Raw genomic sequence first — 19,339 nt, 5'->3', positions numbered from 1 at the left:
TGGAAGCCCCTCCTCCAGACCCTTCATCCCAGTAACTGTTTCGTACTGTGACCCCAGGGCTGGGAGCGGCCCCACACTCCGCCTCCCCGTAGGTGGCTCCCGATTGCCACCTGGCGGCCGAGGCTGGGACTGCGGATCCTCACGTTCTGGGCTCCGCTTTCAGCGGCTTGGGGGCGGTGCTCTGGACTGGGTGGCAGGTACGCCGCATTGGGCACCCTCGGTGTTGCTTGTGGACACACCTCCCAGGACTGACAAACCTCTCCGGCTGGAGACTTCGACTTTTAAGTGATTTCTCCCCTTTCAAAGGTTGGCAACTAATTCCACATTTTAAAGTGCAGTTTTCCCCTGACCGGTAGGCGGGTGGTTAGAGCACCATACGCCCAGGTTGAGGGCTCCATCCCAGTCAGGGTAAGTACAAGAAGTAACCAATGAATGTATAAATAAGTGGAACAACAAAGCAATGTTTTTCTCTCCTCCTCCTCTCTCTAAAATCAATAAATATTTAAAAAATAAAGTACATTGTTTTTCGATGTAGCCAGAACAGCAGCTGACATTGTTTTTAGATGTGGCCAGGGCAGCAGCTGTGACCTTCAGTTAAGCGTGCGCTTTCGACTTGTTTGGCCTGAGCCAAGTTCATGAAATAAAAATGTGTATTTTGTGGCCACCAAGAGGGTCCATGGGGAGGCTGACGGTGGATTCGTATGACTTAATTACATCGCATTGAGTGCTAACTAGATATGTAATGTCAGGCACGTAGTCTGTATTTCACGTCTGTGAGGGCGGTCCTTCATTATTTGCGTATTAAAAAAAAGAAAAAGAAAAAAAAAAGAGTCTGAGAGCTTGAGTCACTTTGCCAAAACCACCGAGCTTAAATAGCTAAGCTAGACTTCCAGGCTCTGAAGCTAACTGCTCGCAGAAGACTCTAGGCCTTGATTTATATTTCATATACTTTTGCAAGAGGCCTCCTTCCAAGACTTTTGACCAGGCGGGACGCCCGGTGAAGCTCAGCGGAGTCGAGGGAAGGTTGGGAGGGAGGACTTAAACTCATAAGGAAGCGCGCTCCCCAAAGTAGCTGCGCTCCGGAGAGCCGGCCCCTCTAAGGGGCGGGGCCACCTGAGTGCCGCTCTAGCCCGTGCGGTGCAGCCGCCCAAGTCTCGCTGGTGATGACGAATTTCCGGGGCGGTGGGAGAGTAAGATGGCGGCGCCCATGGAGGTGGCTGTGTGTACTGATTCGTCTGCCCAGTTGTGGAGTTGCATCGTGTGGGAGCTGCACTCGGGTGCTAACCTGCTCACGTACCGCGGCGGCCAGGCTGGGCCCCATGGCCTGGCGCTGCTCAATGGCGAGTACTTGCTTGCGGCGCAGCTGGGCAAGAACTACATCAGCGCCTGGGAGCTGCAGCGGAAGGTGCGGCGGCGCACGCTCGAGACAAGGGGATGTGTGGGGCGCGCGCGAGACTGGGGTTAGCGGGGGCTGCACACACCCTGACTCGGGGTGAAGAAGTCTCAGGGTGCTCTGCGCGCTCTGGGGCGGATCCCTGGGCCAGCGGGCCAGGAGCATGAGCACATGAAAGGGTGGGGAGGTAGCGGGCAGCTAAAGGGAGCTGCGCATAAACGGGCGCGAGATGTAAAGGGAGAGTTTGCAGTTACGGTTCCGTGGGTCTCGTAAGCTGGAAAGGTGAAGGTCTGAGGCCTGGTGAACCCCCTGAAAGGGTAGCTCAGAGAACTTATTTTTCAAAAAAAGGACACTGTGTTTACTTTTTTAGAGTCCGTGGTGTCTCTTTCACCATCCTCAAAATGCGTTTCCTGCAGCTGCTTGCAGCCCCTTTCTATCAGATGACAACTCCTGGGGCAAGCCCTGTGCTCTGGCTTTGCCCGGTGTGGGCCACACAGAACTCATGTTTTCCCATTTTAGAGATTTGGAAACTGAGGCTCACAGTCGCAGGTGGGACCTTAAAGAAGTAAGATTAGGGAACGGGCTCTCTAGCCTCACTGCTCTCTGTGCCTCACCCACACCCACGCCCAGGCCTATAGGAGCACCATCCTGCTTTTATCCAAGGATTTGGAGGTCTATACCTCCAACCTGCAAAGCCTGGGCTGGAGCAAACACTTCTTTGCTGAACTGTGGATTTGCTCAAACCACCCCTGTTCCCAGTCTTTCTGGTTTTCTTGGATTTACCAGCTGCCTGGGTACCCCCACCCATTCTCCTCACTGCTCCCTGGCTCCTGAGCTCTGCGTGAAGCTCAGAGACTTCTTATGTTCCTGTAGGACCAGCTGCAGCAGAAGATCATGTGCCCTGGGCCTGTCACCTGTCTGACCACGTCACCCAATGGCCTCTACTTGCTGGCAGGGATTGCAGAGAGCATATACCTGTGGGAGGTGAGCGTCAGAGCCAGGGTCATGGAGCTTGGCCTGTGGACCACTGACTTAGACCATCAACAGTTGGTTGCTTGAAGGGAGACTCACCTCACTTCCTGCACAGACGTTGTAGGATTTGGGGATAGGAGGTGGGTGTAAACACCTCAGTCCTGCCTGACCTTGATCTTAACCAACAAAACAGGCTTGGCAAGGGAACTGAGTCCTCGATGGAATGGGAGAGGCTTTGTTATCTCATCCTGGCAGTTTTAAATCTTAGTTCTGATTTTGAAACAAGGGATCAGTTAGTTGTTCAGGCACAAGATGGGAAACTGAGGCAGGAAGGGACTTCTCAGATTGTCTCTCATGGGAGAAATCCTTGCTCTGATTGCTGTCAGCCTGGTGCAGGGGACGTGGTATAAACCAGGGGCCTTCAGCCTGATGGCCTTCATCTTAGGGATCCAGTCCTAGCACTTTTGGCTCTTGTGGTTGCTGTCTGGCTCTGGCCCCCTCATTCTCTTGGAGAATTCCTGATGGGTGTGAGCTTTGGCCACGAGGGGACGCCACTCAAGGACAACCAAAGCAAGAGCCCAGGCTGAGGGCTTTCAGTTAGGGCTGAACTGACTGCCATAGCTACCACTGTTGACCTTCCCCCTTGCCCCCTGAGTGGGTGGTAGAGGCTAGAAATCCTTAGAGTGGGTCTCCAGGGTGAACAAGTCTATGTCTGTCCACATTTCCCCCTTGTTAGATTTGGGGCCACCCTGCTCTACTTGGATCTCACCTGAACTGATTACACCTGCAAAGCTTTCATGTTTAAGTAAGGTCACAGGTTCCGGGGATTAGGACATGTATTGTGAGGGACATGGTTTAACCTACAGTATCATCTCTGTTCTCCTCCTCCCATGCCACGGCCCTTCCCAGGTGTTGTATTGTGGGCTCACCTCTCCCTGCCACCAGGCCCCTCCCTCTTCGGTAGATCAGACTGATCAGCTTTCTGCTGGTTTGGGTCTCCCTTTGCCCAGGTTTCACAGCAAGAGGTGCCCCCACCCCCAGTCCCTCCTGCTACACCAAGTGGCATGGCTGCATTGGAAGCCCCTCACAGCCAATCTGGAAGACTATGACTTCCTGCTGGGACAGAATCCCATGGGGAGCCACCTGCTGCTGGTCGTGGGTCTGGCTGCTCCCAAACGGCCCTGCTCCCTCACCAGCCTGGACACTCTCACCCACACCTGCCCTGGGGCTGCAGTCACACCACCCGTCTCCCTGGGCCTGGGAGGACTGTCTCTTCAGTGTACCCCTGTGGCCTGGCAACTGGGGGCCAGGTGCTGCACCTCATTTCCTCACCTGACCCACACCTGCCCCGCTTTCCCCAGGTCTCCACAGGGAACCTCCTGGTCATCCTGAGCCGCCACTACCAGGACATCTCCTGCTTGCAGTTCACAGGGGACAGCAGCCACTTCCTCTCGGGTGGCAAGGACTGCCTGGTGCTAGTGTGGAGCCTGTGCAGGTAGCACCCGGACCCTCTTGGGCCTGTACCCACTCTGTGGCCTCATCCAGGTGAGGCCTCAGCACTGAGGGCAAGGGGCCCACTCCGCAGGAGGCCGTGCTGAAGTCCTGGCGCAGGAAAGGGCTGGGGCCTGCAAGTCGGTGGGCCAGTGTGAGGAGGACAAGGGTGACTGGTTTGTCTAGCAACCAAAGGGAGCCGCCTGAGAATGTTCTGCCAGTGGGATGGACCCAGTGGCCACATGGAGGTGGGTGGGGGCATCAGGGGGCAGCCCTCCCCCTGAATCCACTTCTCCTGCAGTGTGCTGCAGATGGATTCCTCCAGGACCCCAGCCCCCCGGCATGTCTGGTCCCGCCACACCCTTCCCATCACAGACCTGCACTGTGGCTTTGGGGGTCCCCTAGCCAGGGTGGCCACAGCCTCGCTAGACCAGACAGTGAAGGTAGGACGGACCACCTGCCCTCCCCCAGTGGATCTATGAGTGGGGTTCAGGTGGCTGGCAGGTTCTTGGATGATGTGAGTCAGTGAATCACCTGCTCCCCCAGGCTGGCGGCTCTAGACAGCTCTTAATTCCCCCAGTGCTTCTGGACACAAGGACATCCAGAGGGCAGATGGTCTAGGCCCATGTTGGCTCAGAAATTCCCACTTGGCCACCCATACCTGATGGCTCCCTGGCCAAGGCTCAGGGATTTGTGGGCGCCTGGCCCTTGGGTCTTTATCCTTGGTGGTGGGGGCTGCAGAATCCAGGGATGACAATAGCTACAGTGGGGTAATGAGGGGTCCTGGGCATGAGAACCTAAGCTCTGTCTCAGGGAGTGTCCCAAGCACCCCAGCCCCAAGAACCCCGAGTGATAGCACCTGTCTGAGGTTCCGTGGGGTCTGGAGTCTCCCAGGTAGGGCTTTCTGGCCCTCGGACAAGCACCCCTGCAGCACTGGCACCCCAGTGTGTGTGGAGCCCCCATCCCGTACTCTGCCTGCCCCCAGCTGTGGGAGATCTCCTCAGGGGAGCTGCTGCTCTCCGTGCTCTTTGATGTGGGCATTATGGCCGTGACCATGGACCTGGCTGAGCATCACATGTTCTGCGGTGGCAGTGAAGGCTCCATCTTCCAGGTCGATCTCTGCACCTGGGTGAGTGGTGGGTGGTTGGAGGCTGAGGGGACAGTGGGATGTGGGGGGGTTCATCCTCCAAAGGCCCTGGAACCATCCATCTCCCCTGATCCAGGTCCTCGAGCCGAGCCGGCTCTGCCCCTGCCCATCACCTCAGTGCCCTGGGGCCCCCATGGCTGAGGCACAGTTGTGTTCCTCTGCTTACTGGTCCCTCCGCCTCCACAGCCTGGACAGAGAGAGAAGAGCTTCCAGCCAGAACAAGACAGCGGGAAGGTGTTCAAAGGCCACAGGTGCAAGGACCAGACTGGTAGCTGGGGAGGGGCCCTGTTCTCGTGCTCCTGGGGTTTGGGATCATTTGCACCACCCTTTCTCAGACCTGTGTCCCCAGGAACCAGGTGACATGCTTGTCAGTGTCTACTGACAGCAGTGTGCTGCTCTCTGGCTCACATGACGAGACCGTGCGCCTCTGGGACATCCAAAGCAAGCAGTGCATCAGGACGGTGACCCTGAAAGGTGGGCCTGGGGGCAGAAGACCAAGAGGGTTGTAAGTTGTGTGGCTTTGCCTGTTTGTCTACACTCTGGTCACTTGGCCAGGTGCTGGGAGGAGGGCAGGTTCAAGGAGTGGAGGGTGTGGGAGCCATGGCCCAGGCCTGGCCAAGGTGGCTCCTGACCAGCCTCCTGCCCTGCTGCAGGCCCTGTGACCAATGCCTTCATTATGCTGGCGCCAGTCAGCATGCTGAGCTCTGACTTCAGGCCCAGCCTGCCCTTGCCACACTTCAACAAACACCTGCTGGGCGCTGAGCATGGGGACGAGCAGCACCGCGGGGGCCTGACGCTGCGCCTGGGCCTCCACCAGCAGGTACTTGCTGCAGCAGGTCACCTGCCCCAGCTCTGCCTCTGCAGTACGGCTCTCTATCTCCTCTGGGCCTGGGTCCTGGCCAGAGTCCCTTAGAGGGCCCTCGACGCATTCCCTCAGTGAGGAGGCTCCCCTGACCACATGGTTGAGCCCAGCCTGGTAGCTAGCACCTGACCCCAGAAAGCACCTTCCACAGTAGAAGCAGGCCACACACCAGCATGCATTCCCAGACAAGCAAACAAGCATGCCCAAAGGCACTGTGTCCAGTACCTTCTCCAGCAGGGCAGTAGGCAGCATGCACTTCCCTGGCACCCTCCAGGGACTCTGCTGCAGAGGTCTGCATGTACTTGGCAGGCCCTGGCATTGCTGCTCTGGGTGTGGTCCTTCTGCCTCTACCCACTGTTTCCATTCCCTGGACTCACATGAGCCCCAGAGGGGCGTCCAGGCCCCTCATTCAGACATCATGATGGATGTCAGGGCCAAGTGCCTGCCTGTCTGCCTGCCAGCCAGGACAGCATGCCTGGACTGCATCTAGCAGGAGGTGGACAGCCTCTCCTCTGCAGCAGTGTCCATCCGTCTAGATGGGCAGGCGGGTACTGCCCATGTGCTGGCTGGTTCTTTCCTGGAGCCCTCTTGGCCCTGGTTTCTGCATGTCCCCCCAAGTGTGGCTGCAGTCCCACATTTGTGGTGTGGCCTTGAGCGTCCTCATCCCCTGTGCCTCGTTGGGCACAGTCCTGCAGCAGGAAGCAGGTAAGAGGAGGCCAGTCACATTACTTCCTGCCAGGTGTGGGGTTGAAGATGCAGCCTCCCACAGAGGCGTCACCCTTCTCAGCATTGGGGTGAGCCCTGAGGTCGCTGAGGCAGCCCCTCCCTTTGCAGGGCTCAGAGCCCAGCTACCTGGAGCGAGCGGAGCGGCTGCACAGGGTCATGTGCAGCACTATGGAAAAGGTAGGTGCGCCTGTGGAGAAGGCCAGGTCTGGGGGTGTGGGGTTGAAGGGCTGTTAACTGGGGAGAAGATCGGCCCCCCTCTGTGGGATGTAAGAGGTCCCTCCGCCCTGAGGCCCCACTCCTCCCCAGAACGTGCTGGGCGGCCAGGACCAGCTGCGAATCCGAATCACGGAATTAGAAGACGAGGTGCAAAACCTGCGCAAGATCAACCGTGACCTGTTTGACTTCTCCACCCGCATGATCACCCGGCCTGCCAAGTGAGTGCGGGGACCCAGGCCACCGCCCACGGACAGGCCGTCAGGGCTGGCCTCCCTGGGGCTGTTGGGCCGATGCCCCTGGACCACCACATGTCCCCAGCTCTCCTTCCCCTGGACTGTTAACCTGCGTGAGGGGTCATTTTGTCTGTGATGACCCACCGGTGTCTGTTGTGTCCAGTTGGTGCTGTTCAGTTTTTAACAAAAAGACCTAAAACCCTGTCGTCCTCAGTCCTCCGTATGTACTGAGGGCTATTCCAGGACTCAGGCTGGACTCTGGGACCCTCGACATGGGCCATCAGGTCTGACTTAGTCAAAACCTAGTGTTGGGAAGCTGTGATTCCCAAATTGTTCTCATGCTCGTTTGTCACCCCAGTGCCTTTGCATGACCCTGAAGTCCCCGCCTCCTGTGATGGAAAGGGGGGTGGGAAGGCAGCCTCAGCTGCAGGTAGTGATTTAGGGAGAGCAGTGTCGTCATACTGGTCACATCCTAATGACCACCAAGGGTCCCCCTAACCTTAGTTGAGGCAAGGGCTCAGGTAGCAGCCAGTTCTGGGCCAGGGTCCCCTGGAGGGACAGGTGGCCAGGGCCCCTTGACCAGGATATTTTTGTCAGTGTCAAGGGCCCAAGAGTTGCCAGGTGTCTCCACTGCTTTGGGGACACTGCCAGGCCAGTCATCACCTGCAGGCCAGCCCAGAAATGTGGGCCCCAAGGCTGCCGTCAGAACCTTCCAGAAAGCTAACCACCATTGACAGTCCTGCTTAATGATCCTGAGAACCCACATAATTTATCAGATGTCTTCATAACTGAAGCTGTGAGCCAGCAGCCAGCACTGAGATCATGCTTTTAGGCTAATTGGATTTCTCTGTCCCTGGGGCTCTCTGTCCTTGCAAGCTGGTGGCCCAGCCACACGCTGCAGCAGGGTGCCCAGGAATGGGACTGGGCCCAGCCTCCAGCCCTATGGCCCTTGTCCTCCCTCCTCCCCTGCCCAGGGAGCTTGGACAGGTTGATACTTGGGACTATCCGGTCTGTGCCAGGAAGGGGGTCCACCTGATTGGTGGGGGCACGTCATGGTCCCACACGCACACAGTGGGGTCTGTAGCAGCCAGGCAGCAAAGTTGGGGGCATGGAACTTGTGCAGCGGTTCCAGGAGGTGGAGGTGGGGCCAGAAGATGGGCTCAGGCTTCCTGAGGGTCCCTCATCTGCCAGGGCTGCCGCCCTCTGGTCCTGATCCTGGTCAGGCCACCTCTGCCTGGCCACACAAACCGCCAGCCCTCCATACCCTCTGCTGTTGGCTCCATAGGAGACTTGGACCTAGTTCTGATCTTGGTACTGCTGCCCATGTCTGCGTCTGGTCCGTCCCAGACAGGGCTGGCAGGTTGCCATGTGCTGACAGTACCAGCTTCTGGCTGGCAGCCTCCTTTGGGTCTGGATTTTTCCGAGTTGGGGGTGCTGTTCCCACTGTCCCTCACCCCACATATATTTCCAAGGCCAAAGACAGACACACACCATACTGAACCTTCAACTGCTGGAGTGCCCTGGGCAGAGAAGGCGGGGTCCGTGCCCCCTGGGGCTGTCCCCATATTCTGACTTGGGCCTGGTGGGTTGCGGTGCCTGCCCACCCTGTAGGTAGCTTGTCACGGGCTGGGAGGGGGAACATCAACAAGCAGGTGGCCTTCATAACAACTCTGTCCATGCCACCTGTCCAGTGCAGCCCTGGAAGGTGGCCCTCCTCTGCAGGCCGCCATGGGGAGGCCTGGAGGAAGGGGGTTGGCCAGCCTGCCACACGCCTTTCAGACGACATGAGTGGTGAGGGTGGACCTGACCTCGGTCTGGCCTGAAACCACTGCCTGGATAAGCCGTGCCTGGCTCCACCACGGTTTCCTTACCTGTTAAAGGAGCATTCTCCTGCATTTGCAGAGCCTGCGAGGAACCTTGGGGAGCTTGTGCCCAGCTAGTGTGACGGGTGCATTGCATGTAGTGAATGGTGCTCTTGATCGTCTGTCTGGTCTGTGAGAATTGCTGTACACACTTCCTCAGCACCATTGACCCCACAGCCTAGGCCATTGTTGCCGGGGGACGTGCCAACAGCGTCCAGTGTTCACCAGCGACCTCGGCGTGCTGGTGGAGTTGGTGTACACTACAGTGAGGTGCCACTTCACGCCCTCAGGACTACTGTTCTAAAAACAAGTGTCCCTGAGTAGGTGGAGAGACAACCCTTCTTCTGCACGGTGGGTGGGGTGGGGCAGCTGCTGTGGCAAATAGTCTAGTGGTTCCTCTAAAACTGGAAGTCGCCATATGACCCCGCAGTCCCACTTCCAGGTGGATGGACACCCCAAAGACCTGAGAGTAGGCACTCGAGGTGTGCACACCCATGGTCACCACGGCCGGGAGGCGGGAGCACCCGTACCTGCCAGCGGACGCACATACCTGATTGCGGGTTCCATCCCCAACTGGGCCTGTGTGCGAGGTAACCAGTGGATTTTGGACATTTCACAATGATGTTTTTCTCTAAAGTCAAACGAATCCCTTAAATAAGTAAAATCAAATCCTATCCACCCCAAATGGTGTGGCTCAGTGGGTTGGGCGTCCTCCCCAAAATTGAAATCTCGCTGTTCAGTTCCCAGTCGGGGCACACGCCTGGGTTGCCGGCTGGGCCCCCCATTTGGGGGCTTGTGAGGCAGTCAGTGTTTCCCTCCCTTCCCCTCTCTTTACAAATAAAATGTATTTTTTAAAAAGTCAAACGTTCTTGGGTGAGGATTTTTTTTTTTTTAAACGAAGGACATTCTGACACCTGCTGCAACATGGTTGACCCTCGGGGACATGCTCAGTGATGAGCCAGTCACAAAAGGTGTGTGTTGACTGCCTGGGGGCCTGATCAACGGTGGAAGTGCCTCCATTTCTGTTTCCGGGGCCCCTGGGTTTCTGTTTCTGAGGCCCCTGCCGTCAGAGGGACCGGCAGACCCTGGGGGCACTAACTGGGAGCCCCACCCAGGGTCAGTGCAGGTGGGGAGCCCCCTGGCATGACCAGTCTCTGACAGGGAGTGGGCCAGAATCCAGGCCCCCTGGGGATTCTCCTTGTCCTGAGGGACCTGGCCAGTGAAAGGGTGAGGGAGCTGCCTTGTCACCCAGAACTCAGCCCTCATTACAGTCGTCTCAAATCTCGGTTCTTACTGCCCTTCTAACGCTGGCTCCAAAAGGATTTGTTTTTGTGTGAAAAAAATAAGCCAAGTGGAGGTTTATTCATTAGATCTGGAATGTTCCATGCCAGGAGACTACCCTGCACGTGGTGGGGCGGGGGTGGGGGGGTCTGGGAGACAACCGCATTATCTCAGCCTGTTACCCACACCTGCCCTGGTGAGCACAGGAGAGAGCATGCTGGGTGCTGCTGGCCCTGATCCAGCCAGCATTTACTGAGCGCCGGCGGCCGTGTGCCAGGGCCACAAGGACCCAGGGTCATTTAAGGTGGGGAGGCCCAGAGAACACAGGAAGCTTTGGGGATTGGAAGATGGAAGGGAGCTATAGAAAGTTCTGGAGCAGTGGATGGTGATGTCACCAAGTGTCGGTGTCGCAGCAGTCACAAGCAATGAGATGGCAATGTGTGATGGAGTCACAGTGGACAGAACGGGCTCAAAAGCTGGGGGGCGGGGGTGTTCTGCTCCTTTCTGGGTGACAAGCAGGGGACATTTTTTTAGAGCAGTGGCATTCGGCACTGGGTCTTGAAGGGTGAAGAGGAATTCTCTGGTTTCAGTTGCCTGCCCACAGGTAGAGGACAGGAGATCTGTCTCAGTTTCCCCAGAGTGCACACGACATTAGAGCACACTCATGGGGGTGGGAGGTGCTGCTGTGTGAACACCGAGGCACATCCTGACTCCTCCTGGGCCTCAGTTTCCCTGACTGAACAATGACCACATTTCCAGGCTGGAGAGGGGATCCTGGAGTGCAACAGGAGTGAGTGTAGGGGCTTTTTTTGACCCAAACCCCTCCCTGGTAGCAAGCCTCAGTTTCCTCCCTGGCACAGAAAGAGGGAGAGCAGTGGTTATGTTCAGTCCCCGTGCAGTGTGACCGCTGGGGCCTTTGTTTCCCGTCCTGAGCGGTGGGTCGCACTCTTCTCTAGTGGGTCGCTGGCATTGGGGGCTGGGGGCTGGACGTGGCGAGGGCGGACTCAAGGACGGTGGAGCCAGCCAGGGAGGGATGCGCCTACCCAGGAGGGCGGGGAGGGTGTGGCTTGGGCGGGCGGGATCCCGCCTCCTGCGCGTGGCACCCGCGGTTTTGTGCCACGGCACCTGCCGATAACTTTGGGATGGAGTTTGTGCGGGCGCTGTGGCTCGGCCTGGTGCTGGCACTTGGGCCCCTGCCCGCCGGTGGCCACCCACAGCCCTGTGGCGTCCTGGCGCGCCTAGGGGGCTCCGTACGCTTAGGCGCCCTCCTACCCCGCGCGCCCGCAGCCCGTGCCCGCGCCCGCGCCGCCCTAGCCGGGGCTGCCCTGGCATCGCAGCTACCGCACAACCTGAGCTTGGAGCTGGTGGCCACCACGACCCCCGCCCGCGACCCCGCCTCGCTGGCCCGTGGCTTGTGTCAGACACTGGCGGCGCCGGGCGTGGTTGCCGTGCTCGCCTTCCCCGAGGCGCGGCCGGAGCTGCTGCAGCTGCACTTCCTGGCAGCTGCCACCAAGACCCCGGTGCTCAGCCTGCTGCGGCTGGAGGCGCGCGCGCCCCTCGGCGCCCCGGTACGCGCGAAGGTGGAAGTCAGGACGTGCGGGGATCAGGGGTGCGGATCAGGGAGGCCCTGGGACGACCCTGGGATGCGGGAACCTGGAGTCCCTGGGGCGCACGGGAACGGACTTCTAGACCTCGGATGAGGGAGCCCCGGGGATGCCCAGGAGTCCAGATGATAGAGGCCCCGGGGTTCACAGGACCTAGGTCCCAGGACTCCAGATGCTCCCAGAGCACGGGAACCGGAGGCAGGAGCCCAGGGGCTCAGGGACCTAGAGCCCAGACCCCGCGGATCCGGAACCCCCGCGGGATGCCTGGGGACCCCGAATGGCGGAACCCTCAGGGTGCCCCGTTTGGGGCGCGGTACTCCGGTGCAGACGCCTTCCCTGGGCCTTGGCTGTGGAGTCCCGCCACAGCGGTCCTTCCCGCTTTCCGCCCCAGGACCCATCCAACTCCTTGCGAACGGCTCCCTCTCAATACGAGAGTGCTTCCCGGTTCCCACCCCGCAGGACCGCGGGTCTGGGAAAGGAAAGCGGAGCTCCCTGTTTGCTCTCTGAGTGGGGAGCGCCCTTCTTGGACCCCCAGGTCACTCTGTCACGCCAAAGCCCTCCCTCCATCCATCCTCTTTTTCACCCTCTCCACGTTTTTGGAGTATTTTTTTCTCTTCTAGATTCACCCCACCCCCACCCCACTCCAGGTCCGGATTTGAGACGAAAACAGACAATGAGATAAGGAGGAGAGAAGGGTGACAGGCAGGGCTCTGAGGACCCTGTTGTGCCCCAGGGAAAGAACCCGTCCCCCAACCTCCTAGGGCCAGCAGGCAGGGGCCCAACACAGAACATGGGGCTGGTGGGAGCTTCCTCCCTCCAAATCTACCTTGAAGCCGCCCCCCCCCCTCCACACACACACACAGACCTTCCTTCTCCCGGGGAGGAGAGACCCTGACCCTGGGAGAGGCCTGAGGTGTCATCACCGCGCTGTCACTGTGTTGAGGCCCCTTTTCTGTCCCCCTGCCTCCGCTACTTGGGAGATTCAGGACCCAAATCCAGGCCTGTGGCGCCCTCTGCTGCCTTCTCCAAGAACTGCACCCTACAGCTGGCACTGTCGGGCTTTTGAGGGGGCTGAGTAGCAGAGACCAGCACTGGGCTCCCGGTCCTCATGCAGGCAATATCCAGCCCACCTTAAGTATCTGGCAAAGTCTCCCTTCCTTTACAGGGAGGGAGCAAATCCAGGAGAACTTTCTGGGAGTCACTGGGCACAGAGGGACCCCTCAGCCCCTGGGTTGCCTGGCTCAGGGGCAGTGATGGGGTCCTAAAAAGAAGCAATCTGACATGTCTCAGAGCATGAGGGCATCAGCCAGCCTGTTATCATGGATCCCTGGTCTTGGGCCTTTGAGGGGTTCCTAGGCAGAGGTGTAGGTGAGGTCAGACTGCGGTGAAGGAGGGGTTCAAGGCTGGGAGAGCCAGGGTTCCAGATATCTAAATAGAGGAGGGGGCAATGCCACTGAGTTTTGAAGACTGTAGGAGTTGACTGGAATGGAGGGAGAAAGGTATTCCAGATCGGGAATGGTACAGGCAAAAATCCTCAAAGTGGTCTGCTACCAGGGAGGCTGGGCTTTGTGCCGATGGCTGTGGGGAACCGCAGAGAGGTTCAGAGAAGGGGTAGGCTGGGAGGAGGCAGGTACAAGGTCCAGTTATCATCTACTTACTGAACATCTACTGGTGGGGAGGGTGTGGTGGTCACCAGCCCTAACTGTGATCACCCCCTTCCCAGAACCCGTTCCACCTACAGCTGGACTGGGCCAGTCCCCTGGAAACGCTGCTTGAAGTGCTGGTGTCTGTGCTGCAGGCCCACGCCTGGGAGGACGTTGGCCTGGTGCTCTGTCGCATGCGGGACCCTGGTGGCCTGGTGGCCCTCTGGACAAGACAGGCTGGCAGGGCCCCAAAGCTTGTACTGGACCTGAGCCGGCTGGACACCCGTGTTGCAGGGTTGCAGACCCGCCTTGCCTTGCTGGGGGCGCTGGCGGGGGGCTCAGCCCAGGTACCTGTGGCTGTGCTCCTTGGCTGTGACATGGCCCGTGCCCGTCAGGTGCTGGAGGCTGGGCCCCCTGGACCCCGCTGGCTTCTGGGCACACCACTGCCCGCTGAGGCACTGCCCACAAAGGGCCTGCCACCTGGGCTGCTGGCACTGGGCGAGGTGGCTCGGCCCCCGTTGGAGGCTGCTATCCACGATGCAGTGGAGCTGGTGGCAAGGGCACTGGGCAGCGCAGCCCATGTGCAGCCAGAGCTCACCCTTCTCCCTGCCACCATCAACTGCAATGACCTGCAGCCAACCAAGCCCAAGTCCTCAGGCCATCTCTTGGCACGGTGAGTGGGGACCCTGCTGTGGAAAGGGTGTGCAGTTTCCACATGGAGGCACCTCTGCCTGGGGCAACATTATTGTGCACTTGTTGTATACCAGGCACTGTGGCCTCACGAGAGGGCAGCTTTTTCCCCGTCTGGGTGGAAGGAGAACCTGAGACAGGGATTCTGGTGAGGGGCTCACTTGGCACTTTGGGAGCAGCAGGAATGGAGCAGGCCTGCTGGGCAGCTCTGGAGGGTGGACAGTGCCTCACAACCAGGGGGCCCTTCCTGGGAGTCCAAACTGGCTGGTCAGCCATTGACTTTGGGCCCCTGCTGGTAAAGAGATCTGGTGTGGGGGGACACAACAGCATCCACTGTGGCCCCCAGTGTGCGCTGAGGGGTGGGGGCAGGGTCTGAGCTTTGCTGGGGGTGCTCCTGCTGCCTGATACCTGCCTGCTCCCCACCTTCTGCCAGGTTCCTGGGCAACACGTCCTTCCAGGGCCGCACGGGGCCAGTGTGGGTGAGCAGCTCCTCCCAGGTGCACATGTCCCGGCACTTCCGGGTGTGGAGCCTGCGCCAGGACCCACTGGGCACCCCAGCCTGGGCCACGCTGGGCAGCTGGCGGGATGGACGGTTGAAGTTGGAACCAGGGGGTGCTGCTTTGAAGCCCCCACCCCCACTGGGTGCCCGAGCCCGGCCGAAGCTGCGTGTGGTGACGCTGGTGGAGCACCCATTTGTGTTTGCCCGAGAGCCGGATGAGGACGGGCAGTGCCCGGCAGGGCAGCTGTGCCTGGCCCCTGGTACCAATGACTCAGCCACCCTGGATGCGCTATTTTCTTCCCTGGCCAATGGCTCAGTGCCCCATGCTCTCCGCAAATGTTGCTACGGCTACTGCATTGACCTGCTGGAGCGCCTGGCAGAGGACACACCCTTTGACTTTGAGCTGTACATTGTGGGCGACGGCAAGTACGGCGCCCTGCGGGATGGCCGCTGGACCGGCCTGGTGGGTGACCTGCTGGCTGGCAGGGCCCACATGGCAGTCACCAGCTTCAGCATCAACTCAGCCCGTTCGAAGGTGGTGGACTTCAGCAGCCCCTTCTTCTCCACCAGCCTGGGCATCATGGTAAGAGCACAGGACACGGCCTCACCCCTTGGTGCCTTCATGTGGCCGCTGCACTGGTCCATGTGGCTGGGCATCTTCGCTGCCCTGCACCTCACGGCGCTCTTCCTCACGCTGTATGAGTGGCGTAGTCCCTATGGTCTCACGCCCCGTGGCCGAAACCGCACCACTGTTTTCTCCTATTCTTCGGCCCTCAATCTCTGCTATGCCATCTTGTTCGGGCGCACAGTGTCCAGCAAGACGCCCAAGTGCCCCACGGGGCGCCTGCTCATGAACCTGTGGGCCATCTTCTGCCTGCTGGTGCTGTCCAGCTACACGGCCAACCTGGCTGCAGTCATGGTCGGGGAAAAGACTTTTGAGGAGCTGTCGGGGATTCATGACCCCAAGGTGGGTAGCTGGGGGGGCGGGGGGGCTGGAGCTGGGAGGTTGCTTGCTGTTCGTCCCAAGACCCAGCCACATGTGAACATCCACTCGTGCAAACATTTATTGAGACTTATGGTGTGCCAGGCACTGGGGACCTAGCTAGGACAAAATAGGCACAGATCCCCATCCCTGGGGGATTCATTGCAGGAATCAAGATAGATCAACAAAAGAGATGGTGTGTGAAATGGCGATACAGTGCCAGGGACAAAAATAAGGCGGAGTTGGGATACAAGGATAATGGCAGGGACGTTTTCTCAAATGGGGGTCAGGAATTCCTCTGGGAAGGGTTGACATGTGAGGGACTTTTATGCTGACATCAGAGAGGAGAGGGCCCAGCTCCTGTGCAAAGACCTGGAGGCAGGAATTTGCCTGGTGGTGTTGGGGTGTTGCAGTAACAATGAGGAGGCCCTTGTGGCTGGAGCAGATGGTCAAGGAGGTAATAAAGGGGACAGGTCACGCAGGGCTGGAGGGCATAGGTAGGAGCCTCTGAGATGAAACTTCTCCTGGGAGCCCTGGAGGGCTTTTGGCAGAGCAAGGGTGTGCCCCATTCTACAGTTTTCGTTTTTTAATAAACATTTTGAATATCCCTGAGTGGGAAGCAAAGAACATGCACGAACCCGTTGCCTGGCTCCGAAATCAACTGCCAGCCACTTTCATCCATCACCAACCTCAGCCACTGGGTTCTGATGAAGCAAATCTCGGACCTCGTGTCCTTTCGCTGATAATACATAAGGCCCCCTTGCCCAGTTGTCTCCCCCGTTCTCCCCCCGCACCCCCCCCCCCCCGGCCCCGCAGTTTGACTCTGGAGCCTGAACGCCCACACATTGCAGTTGGTAGAAACCTGCTGGCTCTCAGCTTTTGTTTTTCTCATTTCTTTTGTCCCTCAGTGTTTGTTGAAGTTGTTGGGGTTTATTTTTACCCCATAGTGTCTCTCACTGTTTGAATCATGCTGATTGTGTCCCCTGAGGGGTGCTTAGCTTGTTCCGCTGCTCCCCAGTCCCTGTGTCCTTTGTAAACTGGTAACAAGACCTGGACACTGTGCTGTGTGATGCACTTGCCATTCAGGTGTGACCACTTTAAAAATTAAGTTACTCAAATGCAAGTGCTCAACAGCCACGGAGAACAGCAGAGATAGTGTTTCCCCTGTCCACCATGACAAAGTGCTAGGAGGCTCAGTCTAGCTGGTGTGGCTTTTGGTGGTGCTACAGTCCCCTGGGGAGCAGCCACACACTCATTCAGTAGGAGTTTGCACAGACCATGGTGGCGCTGAGATCAAGAATGGTGGAGGGCGTGGTGGGCCTGGATGGGGGCTGCAGAGCGGGTAAGCAGTGGGCAAGCAGTGGGCTGGCTGTGGATGTTCTGAAGGCAGAGCCGACCCCACAGGATTTGCAGGACAGAACATGGGATCGGAGGAGGAGGACAGGGAGCCGTGGAAGATGCAGGGGGGTAGGCAGAGGCCAAGTCTGTACGGAGATGGATATTTGGGTACTTAGAACAGTGAGTTTCAATTGGGCAATTCTGCCCACAGGGGACACTAGGCCATGCATGGGGGCATGTGTGATTATCACACTGAGGGTGCTCTTGGCATTGCAAGGTGGGGTCAGGGATGCTGTTCTGTACCTGCAGTGCCTGGGATCCCCCCTCACACACCCCGAAAATGACCTGGCCCTGTCATCCAGGAGGGAAGACACTGGTTGAGAACACTGGGCCTGAGCTGGCACCCAGAACAGTGGGTGGGGAGCAGGGTGAGGGCACAGGGGCAGCCTGGTACTGACCAGTCGCCTGCCTGCAGCTGCACCACCCGTCCCAGGGCTTCCACTTCGGCACTGTGTGGGAGAGCAGCGCGGAAGCCTACATCAAGAAGAGCTTTCCCGAGATGCACGGGCACATGCGGAGACACAGTGTACCCACCACACCTCATGGTGTCGCCATGCTCACGTGAGGTCCAAGCGTGGGGCAGGGTAAGGGGCAGGGCAGAGAGGGGGCCACCTGGGCAGGAACTCACCCATCTACATCCCCACAGGAGCGACCCCCCCAAGCTCAATGCTTTCATCATGGACAAGGCACTCCTGGACTATGAGGTCTCCATTGATGCCGACTGCAAACTGCTGACTGTGGGAAAGCCCTTTGCCATTGAGGGTAAGGGGCTGAGACCACTGATCCTGGGGCAGCAGGGAACCACTGCACTGTGGGCCCCCGGACTGTCTCCGGCCTGGTCCCAACCTAATTCCTGGCTTTCTCCAGGTTACGGCATCGGACTCCCTCAGAACTCGCCACTCACCTCCAACCTGTCTGAGTTCATCAGCCGCTACAAGTCTTCTGGCTTCATCGACTTGCTGCATGACAAGTGGTACAAGATGGTGCCTTGTGGGAAACGGGTGTTCGCTGTCACAGAGGTGGGACAGGGCCTGGGACACAGGGTGGGGGTAGGTGTTGGGGCCCTGACCCTGTGTGGGCCTCAATTGAGGTGGCCGACCCCCAGCTTACATGCAAGACATGGACTTGTCTGCTTTTGTGCGCTCCCATTCACCCCACAAACCCCAGCTCGTGTCCTCTCCTGCTCCAAACCTTGCTCTAGAACATGGAGCCCTAGCTTCTCAACCTAACTGCACTGCCCCAGCCCTCTGGCCCAACCTGCTCCCCCCAGGGCAGGGCTCCCCAAGGGTCTGCCATGACCACGAGGGCTTGTGCCTGTGTCCCACCCTTTGCAGACCCTGCAGATGGGCATCTACCACTTCTCGGGTCTCTTTGTGCTGCTCTGCCTGGGCCTGGGTAGTGCCCTGCTCAGCTCCCTGGGGGAGCACATCTTCTACCGCCTGGCTCTACCATGCATCCGGAGGGGAAACAGGCTGCAGTACTGGCTGCACACAAGCCAGGTGAGGAGATGGCGCGGGTGGGCGGGCATGGCCAGCCTCCCAGACCGACCCAACCCGACCCAGTCTCTGTCTGGCTCACAGAGAATCCACCGCGCCCTCAACACAGAGCCACTGGACAAGCAGAAGGAGCCTGAGCCGAGGTAAGGGGCTCTGGGGTTGCTCCCACCTCTGCCTTCAGGCCTGCCACTTTACACCTGCAGGCCCCACTCCCACTCGAGCTGAACTTGTCAGTCCCTGTTTCCCACCGCCCACAGCCCACTTAGGGACCCTGACCCCAAAGGAAAGCAGGCATATCCATGTCTCAGGGAACACTAGTCTAGCACCACCCATTCTGTCCCCAGGGGTCTGGAGAAGCAGCAACAAGACACACCAACTGCCCCAGCAAGTCGGGGCAACTGGACATGGATACACCAGACCACGCTGAGGGAGCGTCGTGTGCGCTTCCTGCTGGAGCCTGCTGCATCAGCAGTGGACACGAATGTGGAGGGGGCTGGGCTACCCAAGGGTTCTGTCTGGCTCTGCTCCAATGGCCAGCCACCCACCACGTTGCCCACAGGGGCGCCACGACCAGGAGAGCTGGAGGAACTGGAGCGGCACATCGCGGGCGCACATGCAAGGCTCCACCAGGCACTGATGCGGCGCAGGGAGCTCCTGGCCCAGCTCCCCAGCGGCACCTGAGAGGGGCTACTGCACCTGCCCCAGGTCAGGCAGGAAATGCTGGGGGCCCCTCTCCTGCTGAGGCCTCCACCTACCCCTTGTGCAGAAGATGGCCACACCCCACCACACCCAGCCCACTTGGCTTTGCATGAGGGTGGACCCTGCAAAAGCTAATCTCAGCACC

At 59.0% G+C, this 19,339-nt stretch overlaps 2 protein-coding genes across 2 annotated transcripts; both read left to right on the top strand.

The window, feature by feature from the left end:
• The first annotated feature begins 1,182 nt into the window (after positions 1 to 1,182).
• On the top strand, positions 1,183 to 9,766 carry WDR18 (WD repeat domain 18). Its single transcript, XM_045831549.1, has 10 exons — positions 1,183 to 1,405; positions 2,267 to 2,377; positions 3,727 to 3,860; positions 4,158 to 4,299; positions 4,842 to 4,985; positions 5,190 to 5,254; positions 5,353 to 5,477; positions 5,657 to 5,823; positions 6,700 to 6,768; positions 6,898 to 9,766. Exons 1-10 carry the CDS (start codon positions 1,196 to 1,198, stop codon positions 7,027 to 7,029), a joined length of 1,299 nt encoding a protein of 432 aa, XP_045687505.1. The 5' UTR covers positions 1,183 to 1,195; the 3' UTR covers positions 7,030 to 9,766.
• A 1,559-nt stretch (positions 9,767 to 11,325) lies between these two features.
• Positions 11,326 to 19,176, top strand: GRIN3B (glutamate ionotropic receptor NMDA type subunit 3B). Its single transcript, XM_045831366.1, has 9 exons — positions 11,326 to 11,751; positions 13,511 to 14,103; positions 14,554 to 15,586; positions 17,415 to 17,560; positions 17,646 to 17,761; positions 17,867 to 18,018; positions 18,334 to 18,498; positions 18,580 to 18,638; positions 18,840 to 19,176. Exons 1-9 carry the CDS (start codon positions 11,326 to 11,328, stop codon positions 19,174 to 19,176), a joined length of 3,027 nt encoding a protein of 1,008 aa, XP_045687322.1.
• The last annotated feature ends 163 nt before the right edge of the window (positions 19,177 to 19,339 follow it).

The sequence above is a fragment of the Phyllostomus hastatus genome, unplaced genomic scaffold (assembly GCF_019186645.2).
Source record: "Phyllostomus hastatus isolate PE091 unplaced genomic scaffold, TTU_PhHast_1.1 phas_contig_159, whole genome shotgun sequence".
In the NCBI taxonomy this organism is placed as follows: Eukaryota; Metazoa; Chordata; class Mammalia; order Chiroptera; family Phyllostomidae; genus Phyllostomus; species Phyllostomus hastatus.
This window is presented reverse-complemented; position numbering and strand designations above follow the sequence as displayed.